Consider the following 12,203-nt stretch of genomic DNA (forward strand, 5'->3'; position numbering starts at 1 on the left):
GGGAAGAGGAGCAGGGCTTCAACCGCACGGCCTCATCTTGACTATTTTGCCCCCTCTAGATACAACCCCTCCCCCCAGTACAAGAAACAGCAGGTAGAGGGAATGAGTGCTGGGGCCAGTAATCGCAGGAACCAAGAAATCCCATGATTATTGTGGTTAAGCTGCTAGCAGTGGGTCATCAGGGATTCAATCCACTTCTGCCTTTTGCTGTGAATTCAAGTTATATGGACTACAAATGTACTGGCGCTCTGAGTAATGAGCCACTATTAATTTGTGGGCCTCTTAACGGACTCTTCTTCCCCGCGGGAGACCCAGCCATCAGGAAAATCAGCTCTCTGGCTCTCGGAAAGCCAGTGCCTTAACACACACACACACACACACACACACACACTTTGGCTGGCTGGCTGGGTCTTGGGGACATCTGCTGGTGCAAATGGCCCAGCTTTCTGTTGCAGGTTTCTTCTGCAAATGGCATCACTGCATGCCTGTTGCACACACAGGGGTATCCAGTTGGCCTGGGCCGAGTCAAACAATTTCTCCCTTAGCCTGGTTAAAGTTCTTACCCAGTTTTATAGGCAGTGGCAAAAAATGGAATAAAGCTACAGTGACCATATTTGCTTGGAAAAAATAAAGGACAAATCCAAAACAAAAGGACAAATCGGAAAGAGGTTCATAAGGATAATATCTCTTATCTCTCTATCATTTTTTATGTTTGTAACTTTGCTTTACAAAGGAAAATTCAAGCGTAAAACCAAGAAAATACGTAAATAACTCTAAAGGACAGCTTTCTGCAATAAAGGACTGTCCTTTATAATAAAGGATGCACAGTCACTGTAAATAAAGGTGAAACCTGGCCATGCGGCACATTTTGTTCCCTCTACCCACAATTATAATGAACCTGTGAACTCAGTTTAAACCTGGTTGCTTTGCAGATCCAGATAAGCCAAAAAAGCTTTTGGTTGCCTTTGGTGCAGCAGTGGAGAAAGGTAGCTGTTGGGTTTTATAAACCACCATTTCTGTTTTACCCTGTATCTGTCTGGACATTTTAGCTCGTTCAGACCATAGCATTGCCATGAATCCCATTATTGTGTTTGATCAACCATAGTTCATAGCTTGGTGTGGGTGAGTCCAAGGGGTTGGGCTTTATTCAAGCAGCCATGGTTAATGAAACCATGGTTATGTGTATTGTGGGGTTTCAATTACAGGGTGGTGGCTGCCACCTTGACTTTTCTGACCATATGCTGCAGGCACCTCAGCCCCCTGCCTGGAAGACTGAAGGCTGGCAAAGATCAATCCTGTCTTTCCACCCCGGGCCCAACTTGGCTGGCCACATGCCGAATGAAACTGAAAACGTTTCAGAGAAGACACAGCCTTACAACAGTTGGGGCTGCAACTCAGATGTGGCCCACAGTTCTCCAAGATGGGGATTCCTGCAAGAATTTCCAGCCAGTTTTTCTGGGTCTCCCTTCACTCCTTGCCATCCTCCGTGGCAAGTTCCTTGATTCTGGGAAAAACCAAAGAACAGGTTGCAACAAACAAGTCGATCTGAGGATTCATTCACTGCCCTTTTGAACCAGTGTTTCTCAACCCTGGCCACTGGAAGATGGGTGGACTTCAACTCCCAGAATTCCCCAGCCAGCAGTGTTTCTCAACCCTGGCCACTGGGAGATGGGTGGACATTGCTGGCTGGGAAATTCTGGGAGTTGAAGTCCACCCATCTTCTGGTGGCCAGGGTTGAGAAACACTGCTTTGAACCCCTCAACCAATCATCTGTGGCCTGCGGCTTGCTCAGGCATCCAAATGTCATGTAAAATATAATTTCTGACCCTTGTTTTTCATTTCCCCTCCTTAAAAAAAATGGCTGAAAATCATTATTATTTTAATTGTTTTGAGAAATCATGTTGGGAGGGTGGATATGACAGCAGTCTTCAAATACCTGAAAGGATGTCACGTTGACCTACTCCCTTATTTTGTGTCTGGAGGACAGGACGCGGAATAATGGATTTAAGACAAAGGAAGGGAGCTCTTGCCGGATGTTAGAAAAAACGTCCTAATCTTAAGAACAGTTGGACAGTGAAACCAGATATCCAGAGAGGTGCTGGGCAATCTTTCTCTTTCAGAGGAGGTGTCAAGTGCAGGCAAGTTGGTCATCTGTCTGGCAGGCTTTAACTTGGATCCCTGCACTCAGCAGAGGGTCAGACTGGGTGGCCTCAAGGGTCCCTCCCAGCTGTAACTGTGTGTGTGTCTGTGTGTGTATTCTTCCACATTTCACATTTTCTTGGTTCTTTACATAGTCTTCTTTGAGGGGAAAACAGTGGGGAAGATTTAATTATTTTTTCACTTATTCCCTTTTCACTTGTCCCCTATATTATATTTATTTACAGATTATAATTATTTATAATTATTTTTTCACTTGTCCCCTTTCACTTGTTCCCTATGTTCCCTTGAGCTAGATCAAGTATTGCAAAACTTGAGTCACTGTGTGAGATGGGTGGCTATATAAATATGATAGATAGATAGATAGATAAAGATTAGATAGATAGATAAAGATTAAAAAGATAGATAGATAGATGATAGATGATAGATAGATAGATAGATAGATAGATAGATAGATAGATAGATAGATGATGGATGATAGATGATAGAAAGAGATGATAAATAATGATAAATAATGATAAATAATGATAAATAGATGATAGATAGATGATAGATAGATAGATAGATAGATAGATAGATAGATAGATAGATAGATAAAACTCCCACCCCATTTCCACATCTCCCACCTTGCTGACCTGACCATGGACCCCTGTGGCCAAAAGTTAAGACTCATTCAAGCATCCTGCTTATCCCAGCATGATGATGCCCCACTAATGGTTTGCTCAGAACATGCCACAGAGTTTTTGTGACCTGGGTCTGGCACCCTTAACCTGCATGGACTTGCAACATTCTCACACACACAGACACACACACGGACACCCCTTGAGCAGCAATATCCCAATTTAGACCGGCTAGACAATGTGGGGTAAACACGGCCAGGGAAGGGACGCGGTGGCGCTGCGGGTTAAACCGCTGAGCTGCTGAGCTTGCTGATCGGAAGGTTGGCGGTTCGAATCCGCATGACGGGGTGAGCTCCCGTTGCCAGTCCCAGCTCCTGCCAACCTAGCAGTTCGAAAACATGCCAATGTGAGTAGATTAATAGGTACTGCTTTGGTGGGCAGGTAACGGTGTTCTGTTCAGTCATGCCGGCCACATGACCATGGAAGTGTCTACGGACAAACGTCGGCTCTTCGGCTTCGAAACGGAGATGAGCACCGCCCCCTAGGGTCAGACACAACTGGACTTAATGTCAAGGGAAACCTTTACCTTTACCTAGACTTGTGATAAAGGCAAAGCAAGGGTCCTGCAATTTTGGGGTCTCAGGAGGTGTAAATTCCTGTTTCCCTCCTTCCCCTGTGAACTTCCCCAGGTCTGGCTTGGGGTCCTCCGGCCCTTCTTGGGCATCCTCTCTGGGATATTTAGCACACACACCCCCAAAGAAGAGAAGGCAGCTTTCTGGCCCGGGTGCTTGCTACACACAAGGTGGTTCATCCTGAAGACCCTCAGGAGCCCCTGGGCAGGCAGCGGAGGTCAAATAGAGGAAAAACGCACATTTGCTTTATTTTCAGGTACAAGTTTTTGGAATACAGATACATACAGAAAGTACAGGTTAGATCCCCAAAGTATAACCAACACGTGTATAAACCCCCTGCAGTCTTTGAATGGTTTCCTTGCCATTAAGGACATTTTTTGCAATAAAGGACACCAGCTTATTGCAGAGATATCTGGAGGCCAGGTTCTCCCTTGGTCCATCCCTCCCCTCTGCCTCTGGCAATGTGGGGTAAACACGGCCAGGGAAGGACATAAATGTGGGATCTATAGGAGCAGCCTTATTCTTGACTGCCATTTGCAACAGAGTCCCTTCTTGAAGCATTTGCCCAACTTTCTTGGCTCCAAGGAGGAGAGGAAGAGACAATTCACACAACCTGCTTAACCAGGTTAGTGACCAACCTACTGTTCACACAACCTTAACCAGGTTAGTGACCAACCCAGCGGCCTCCCAGCAACATCTGCATATCTTAGTTAGTTGCAGCCTGGGTTGGCCTTCTTGGGTCTTCATCAATGGGGGGAACTCAGCCCGTTTGGCACATTGAGCATTCTGTGTCCTTGACGAGGCCCGAAAATGGGTGAATCCAGTAACCAGGTTAAGCCAGTTGTGCGAATACAATTACTCTGTTGCTGTGGCCCTTCTCAGTTTGACAGATGCTATGAAATTAATTCTGGGATCCTGGAATGGGGAGAGGAAGATAATCCAAGAATGGGAGAGCGTGATGCAGTGCCATTAAAAAGATGGGATTCAGGGCTGTCAGAGTTAGGAGCCATTGTTTTATTTCTTTGTTGATAAGATTTACAAACTGCTTTGTTCTAAGGAGCTCCACACGGTATGCAAAATAGGAGTGGCAATTATGATTCAGTTTCCCTAATCTGAATTTTCCCCCAAGGGATCAGGGCAGGTTTAACTAATTCTTCATCAAGCCTGAAAGCTCCAAAACCATTTTAATGCTGTGGGTCCAGCGCCCCAGCGTAAGCCCACAAATGGGGCATTTCCCCCCATGGGTATGCCGACCATGTTTTCTTGGAAAAAATAAAGGACCCACCTGAAAAAGGGGCAAATCAGAAAAAGCTTCATAAGGATCAATAATAATAATAATAATAATAATAATAATAATAATAATAATAATTGTTTACATTTATAACTTTGCTTTGCAAAAGAAAATTCAGGAGCAAAAGCAAGGAAAACTTTACAAAAATGCACATTCTAATAAAAACATCCGAAATCAAACAGTACATGTATGGATTTTACACTTCGTTTTAAAAAGACAATTCAATTTCCACGAATGACCAAAAGAAAGGACGAAAATGAGTTTTTGAAAAATAAATAAATCTAAAGGACAGCTTTCTGAAATAAAGGCCTGTCCTTTATAATGAAGGATGGGTGGTCATTGTACCCAGGGGTGGGTCCATGCTTGCTCCTAACTGCTTCCAAGCCTTGCAACAGAATCAGCCTCCTGAAAAAGTATCTTCATTCCTTTTCTAAGCCAAGTGGCCTACCTCTAAGTTGTCATTTGCAAGCCCAATTATTCTGCTCAAATAGCTGCCTTTCTGCTGAGTTAGAGGAGGCTTTCTCAACATGGTGCATTCAAAGGCAGTGGGATCATTTCCAGAAGTTCTGGGGGGCACCAGGTTGGGGAAGGTTGTTAAGACATTGCCCAGAAGATTTGTGGCAGTTAATTGACACCATAGTTTGCAAATCCCAAAGACCATGTTGCAGATCCCTGTTGCAAATCCCAAAGAGCATGGAGCATCCAATGTGTGTGTGTGGGGAGGGAATTATTCCCATTGGTTGAATAAGTATCCCAAATCTTGAGTTTATTCAAATTCGGTCATACTTTTTTTAGCCAAATTAACTAGCTTTTCACTAACAAACATGTCTGTACAAAGGTTCTGAGTAGAAATTACTGAATAGGAATTGAATATTTAATGTTTACATTCTCTATATTAGCGTTTCTCAACCTTGGCCTTTTTAAGATGGGTGGACTTCAACTCCCAGAATTCCCCAGCCAGCAAGGCTCAAGTTACCCACGTTGAAAAATACCGCTCTATATAATATATAGATTTGTCTGCTTATGTGTCCAAAGACGACCTCGAGTCAAATTTGACCGCTGGTGACTTGATAAGCATCTCATATGTAATTTTCTTGGCAAAAATGTGAAATTTAGACAGCCACTGTCCCTTTCTGTTTTTTTCCCCCTTTTCCTAATCTACCTACAACTTGGGGATTTCCAGGTGGCCTCCCATCCAAATACTAGCCAGGCCCAAGCCTGCTTAGCTTCTGAACTCCGACCTGGTCAGACAAAAGATCAGGACAGAGAAAAAAAAAGGTTTAAAAATACAGGCCTTTTGCATATGTTTATTTCCAAGTTTTGTTGAACTTTGCTTGTATTTCCATGGTTATCTGTTTTAATCTTCTGTTCTTCATTTTTCATCTTAACGTTTCCTGTTCTGGAGCAGGGGATGTTTTCACCTTTTCTTACAAGTTTAAAATTTGGGGCCCCAGCAGATGAAACGGATTTGGTTAGACTGGAGAAGAGGCAGCATTGCTGCCACAAACCCAAATTCAGTTAGGCCATTCAGTGGCCTGAACTTGGTGAAGCCACTGGCTTTCCATGCCTGGGAAAGGGGACTCTGCAAATTCCTGGAGATTTATAGCCACCTGCATGGTCAAGAGTCAAGATGGCCACCCCAACAGTGTGATCAAAGCTCCACCTGTTTTTTGTGTGTGATGCACATAAAAACAGGTGCAGCTTCCTTTGCACCAGCCAGTTTGACTTTTTTGACCATAACCTGCAGACACCCCTGCCATATCCTCTACATTTCATGTGATGGGAGTGGGGGAAGGGTTGACTACCAGGGTATGGAAGGTCTCATTTTCTTAGATTCTTCTTTGTGGAACTGATGGGTGTTTGGTCTAATCCAGCTTCAGATCTTCTGTGGTATTCCTTATAGGCTGAACTTCTTGGGAAGGAAGGATGGATTTTAGGGCTGGAACAGTTTTTAGTCCTGAAGAGGTGCTACCAAAAAACAGCCCATGGTCTCCATTCCTTTCTTGTGGGGTTCCCAAGAGCATCTGTTGGGCCATCCTAGGAAACCACTGATGGATGAGGAGGACCTTCTGGGCCATGGATTTTCTCAGCTCTTCTTTTAAGTTTGTCGAACTGTGGCTGGGATGAGGTCAGGGGCATTCTTGTCAAGTGCTGAAAGGCAAATCTATGGATGATGATGATGCACATTGGAGGGTGAGCATTGTCGCCAAACGGTGACCACAGGGGCGCAGCTGGTCACAGAGCATCCATTTACTAGAAGACCAAAAGGCGAGGATGTGCCATCTACTCCAACACATTTCCTAAGCATATTCTTGAGACTGGCATTTGGCTTTGCAGTAAACCAGCTTTCCATTTAGTATTCTTTGTTTAAAAAGCCAAAAGAAACAGGGAGTTCTGCTGGGCTCCATAGCAGTGCCAGGAGTTGCAGTGAAGACAGTAGGACTAAAATGTGTGATTACCGAGTCCTCTGTGAATGTTCCGGAACCACCATCCCCAACTCGCTGCCCTCCGCAGGTGCTGAATTACAGTTCCATTCTGTCTACCCATCGTGGCCATGTCGCAGCTCTACACCTCTGGAGCTGGCCAGGTTGGAAAACCCTGTTCTGGAATCCAGCAACAACACTTAGCGCTCAACTGATGTGTGATGTTTTGGGAAGAACAGAGAGCTTTGCTCCAAGAGATTGGAGAAGCCATCCTTTGCTCCCGATGTTCTCCATTACTCCACGAACAAATGGAGCATCAGAGCGATGCCTCCCACCTGCATGTCCATCCATGAGCCAATCAAGCCTCTCTTGCTTCTCACCGAAGTCCCTCATTAACCGGGTCAAATTCAACAAGTGGTGGCTTGGGATTAACCCCCGTGCTTCCTCTAGGTCAGTGTTTCTCAACCTCAGCTGCTTTAAGATGTGTGGACTTCAACTCCCAGAATTCCCCAGCCAGCATTGCTGGCTGGTGAATTCTGGGAGTTGAAGTCCACACATCTTAAAGTTGCTAACACCGCTCTAGTTGGTGGGAGTGAGTGTCATGTTGATCCCTTGGTCCTCCTTCTCTCCATCCGCCTCACACACACACTGTCTGCAGGAGAGCAGACTGCCCCTTTTCCTTCCCACTGCCAGCAGGAGGTCCACTGGATGTGATGCTCTGCGTGGGAGGAATGTCTCACTCTGGTTTGAGATGGAAGGTAGCAGCGCCGGAATGGTGGGTTTGCAATGGGCCTAGGCCAGATCCACCAAATGGCCACAGAAGGAGCATCTTCCAGAGGCACCGATCAGAGACTAGCTGCCACATACTTGAGGAGCTAAATGGTGACATGGATGGAGCAGAAAGCAACCCAAACGTTTAGAAGGCTTGACTTCTTGTAATGGCTGCCAGCACTGATGGTAGGATGGAGAAATGAAATTACGAACTCCTTGGGGGCGGTTTCCTTTGCATCGGGTCCTTACGGCCAAAGACCAGCTGCATTTGAAGGATTGTTCTCTTTGTTGCAGCGGATGCAAGTTTGCTACTGGGGCCCACGGGCCTCCTCAGGAGACACAAGTGGTGAAACGGTCCTCACAGAGTGAGCTCCACTGCCACGCTTCTGCAGTTGCATTGCAGTGCACATGCGGGAGGGCAAAGCATGCGTGGAACATCTCGATGCACACCTCGTCACTCCCTCGTGGTTAGAGCAACTATTTCCAGGGCGGATGGCCCATGGCCTGAAAGCATCAAGGAGTCACCTACACATAGGGGAGCTAATAGTTTAACCTACCAAAAGGCTTGTGCGACCCTTGCATAAAAGGGGGCTTTGATTGCATGGTTCTACCTACCATATCGACTTTTTGACACCCCTGCCCCGCCGACCCCAGAAAGGCCTGACTGCTGCGTGTCTTTTTACGAGGAGAGAAATTCGACAAAAATTAAACCATCCTAAAACTTGATGGGTTTCTTTAACATCCCAAAGGGCCACAAGCATTATATCACCGGCTGTTTAAAATTTAGATATAGACAGACATATTTATTTTAATCAATGTGAAACCTGCAACATTAAAGAAATGCGCTGTTAATAAGATCGGTGTTTGTGAGTTATAATCCGTGAAGGAAATGTTGGTTGTGAGCAAACTTTTTAAGAAAGGGTGAATCCATGCTATTTCTCACTGAATAAAACTGCTGGTCAAAAGATTTAGTGCAGGCTAGGTTATTAAGAATGTTATACATAAAGCATTTGGATTGTATTAATTTTATTGGAGTGTTATGCTATTTAAAAAAAAACAGAATATTTGGTGCTTTGCACTTTTATCTTTGGATAAGAATAAAAACAATGATCATAGGAGGCAAGGGCAATATTTATTTCATTACTGTTATCTTGCTCCAAGTTTGGGGTTACCTTGAGTTACTTTTTGGTTATTTTTTACTTATTGGTTAGTTTTGCTTTCAGCTCATTCTGACCTGTGGTTTTATTTTAAGGGATATCTCAGTCTCATAAACTGCAATCCAGAGGATAGACTGAGATGGGTTATTAAATGCTTTTGTTCAAGACAATGGGATGCTCTTGGGTACAAGGAGATTGATTCAACTTCTCCCGTGCCTGATGATGAAGCTAAATTTGGAAATAGCGTAGGAAAGATATTCTAGAGCAGTGTTTTTTAACCTTGGCCACCCAACCATGGCTGGCTGGGGAATTCTGGGAGTTGAAGTCCACACATCTTAAGTGGCCAAGGTTGAAAAACAGTGTTCTAAGGGAAGCTAAACTGACCACATGCCCTTGAATTCCCCAAAACCTCCTCCTTGCCAAATCTCACGAGGGACATTTCATAATTCCTCTGCTTTGGAAAAAACAAAGAAGCAGCAGCAGTTGATAGGGATTCCTGAAAAGCAGCAGCTTTGGGAAAGAGCTTCATAGGAAGCCTTCTGCTTTGCTGAGAACAATGTTCCACCGTCACGCAGGCCCCTTTGGAGGCTGCAGGCAGGCTCAGCATCAAGTCCCTGGACGCAGCAATGTTTTGTTTTGAAGGATGACAGTTGGACATGAGGAACTCAAGGTCCTCGGGATTTCACAAGAGCTGGATCTGCGAGGAACAGTTGGTTCAGGAATAGCTGAAGATCTCAGATTCTCCACCTTGGTAGAAATGGATTAGCCTGCCTCCAAACGTTGTAATGGAATCTGTTGAATGGTGATGTTGGTGCTTTTATTATTTATTTCCGGCAAAAGCCAGGCCAGCCACCACAGCAGGCTGCCATCAGTTTCCTCTTGGTTTGTAACTGGAATTACTGGCAAACACAAGCCAGCTGGGCGGCTGGCCTGGTTTTTGCCAGCAAGCAAGGAACAAGATCTGCTTTTGCAGCATTTCACGATGTATAGTGATATCACTACACAGCCCATAGCGGCATCATGGTGCAGCGGTGCCATGGCAGGGCGGGGCTGCCATAACTTTGCCCTGCTTTAGTGTAGACAAAACACCACCTTGCCCCATTCACCTGGAACTCTTGAATGGGGCAATTCAAGAGCTCCAATTCAAGACCCAGATTAGCACCCCCACTATAAACTAATCGCGACTGAGCATCTCCTGCTTAGGTGATGGAGTTTTGAAGTGGCGCGCTGAGCACTGGATGGTAGCCAGATACAATCTTGTTGCAATTTTCCCTAATATGAACCCAGTGGCACTGTTCAACCCCCTCCCCCCCACCCCCAGATTGTGAGGGTACGCACTCCATCCAGCCCAGTTTCCGTGTCCGCAACATTTCTGAGACCCTTTTTTTAAAACCCTTTTAGAAGGAAATCACCCACTTCTTGGGCACTGTGCTGGAGAGTTCTGGAGTGTTAAGCATCAGGGCAATTTCCAGAAGCAAGGGAAGGACTGTCACGATACAAGCTCATTCTCCTTGATTTTAAAGGCTGAATAACTCCAAGCTAGGATAATTGTGGTCAAACTGTGATGCTGGGCAGTAATGATGATCATCAATCGTTCCCATGAAGAGCAGCTGAGACTCCTCACCCGGCAGGATTGAAAGTTGCTATTGTTAAGCCCAGTTGGTGCTTGTGGGCCTCATGGTGGGGTCAAGGGGTGACCAGTGGCTGTGAATCAGCTGCGATCAATCGGTTGCCACAGAGGGAACATCTGTTCTCATTTAGTCATTTAGTCTCAGTGCCAAACACTGCCCTTCTCCAAGAAGCCAGCTCAAGCTGAACGGAGTGGTGATTTTGTCGGGAGACAAAATTCTGCTTTGAAGCCCGTTTGGCCATCAGCGAACGTTTGATTGCTGAGGCTTGGAGGCACCAGCCGTGACAGTTTTGCATTTGAAATCCTCAAATGTTGCCAATGGAAAGGTTTGTGAGGTTTCCATCCTGCAGACCCTTTTGAGATGTCTTACCCACACCATCTTTCAAACCACTCTGAGAATGAATTGGCAGGAGGAGATGTGCTCGGAAGGCAAGTCCCTGGAAGGACCCCACATGTCAATCACAGGGGGATTTTCTGTCCATATACAATAGTTCTCTTGGATCACGAAGAACCTCAGAGCTGAACCCAATTAACGTCTTGCCAGTAAGAATAGTGGACGATTTCCATCTGTAGCAAAAGCTGAGGCCCACTAAGTCCCACCAAAGCAACACCTCAAAGCATCATCCCTACTTTCCGGTTCTCACCAGGTCACTGTGGTGAAAGGTCCTCCTGGTTTGGTTGTGTGGACCCTCCAGGGTGGTCTGGCCTCACTCAATTTCTTAAAATCACTCAACCCTTTTGAAAAATAAGGGGTTTGGGTGGTTATTATACCAGACATTGGTGTGGTGAAGCAGTCAGTTTACTCACTCCAAGCATGGAGACCTTGGATCTCAGCCTGGTTTCAGAAGGTTTTCCAAGATGACAGCAAGATCTTCTCATATTGGGTGGCAGGTAAGATGGCTTCATTGCACCAAAGAAGGCAGTTTTGACTCATTGGTCAAAATGAAGAAAGACGCTCATGTATGAATTAGTTCTGTCTGTGACTTCAGCACACATCTACAATGGATTTCTTGAAGAGAGTCATTGCTGACTCCTCCTCTGGATGACCACGCTTGCTCATCAGAAAGGCATTCACAGACAAGTTCATGGGATGAGCTTCTTTCCTCTTCTCTTTCCTTTCTACAAAGTCGATGCGGAGGAAGATGGCGGCGGGTGTGACCACCCTCCTGCGTCCCAAGTTGGAAAAAACAAGACAGAGTGGCCACTCTGTTGCTGCTCTTGAGCAAGGCCTTTCTCTCATTCACATGGCCATCAGGAGGACAGTACTGGTGGCTGTGGAACTCCACACCATCATCCAGATGTCAACCGTCAATGCCAAGGCAGAGTTGGATGCGCTGGATCCAAGGTGACTTGCATCACGCAACAACGTCTCCTCTGCAGATATCTAGAACAACAACAGAAATGGTGGACATGAGAAGATGGACCTCATCTGTTCCCAGGGTGGTGTGGTGGTGAAGGCATTGGACTGGCACCAGGATACCCAGTCCCCTCTCTCAGCCCATCTGACCTCAGAAGATTGTTG

General features: G+C 45.6%; 1 protein-coding gene across 1 annotated transcript in view; it reads right to left on the reverse strand.

Moving 5' to 3' along the window:
* Nucleotides 1-11,701: 11,701 nt before the first annotated feature.
* Nucleotides 11,702-12,203, reverse strand: part of GFRA4 (GDNF family receptor alpha 4) — a 36,839-nt gene continuing 36,337 nt past the window's right edge. Inside the window, exon 7 of the mRNA XM_063310436.1 lies at nt 11,702-12,065. Coding sequence (XP_063166506.1) covers nt 11,922-12,065 — 144 coding nt within the window. The 3' untranslated portion in view covers nt 11,702-11,921. The remainder of the gene's footprint in view (nt 12,066-12,203) is intronic.

The sequence above is a fragment of the Candoia aspera genome, chromosome 8, assembly GCF_035149785.1.
Source record: "Candoia aspera isolate rCanAsp1 chromosome 8, rCanAsp1.hap2, whole genome shotgun sequence".
NCBI classification, from domain to species: domain Eukaryota; kingdom Metazoa; phylum Chordata; class Lepidosauria; order Squamata; family Boidae; genus Candoia; species Candoia aspera.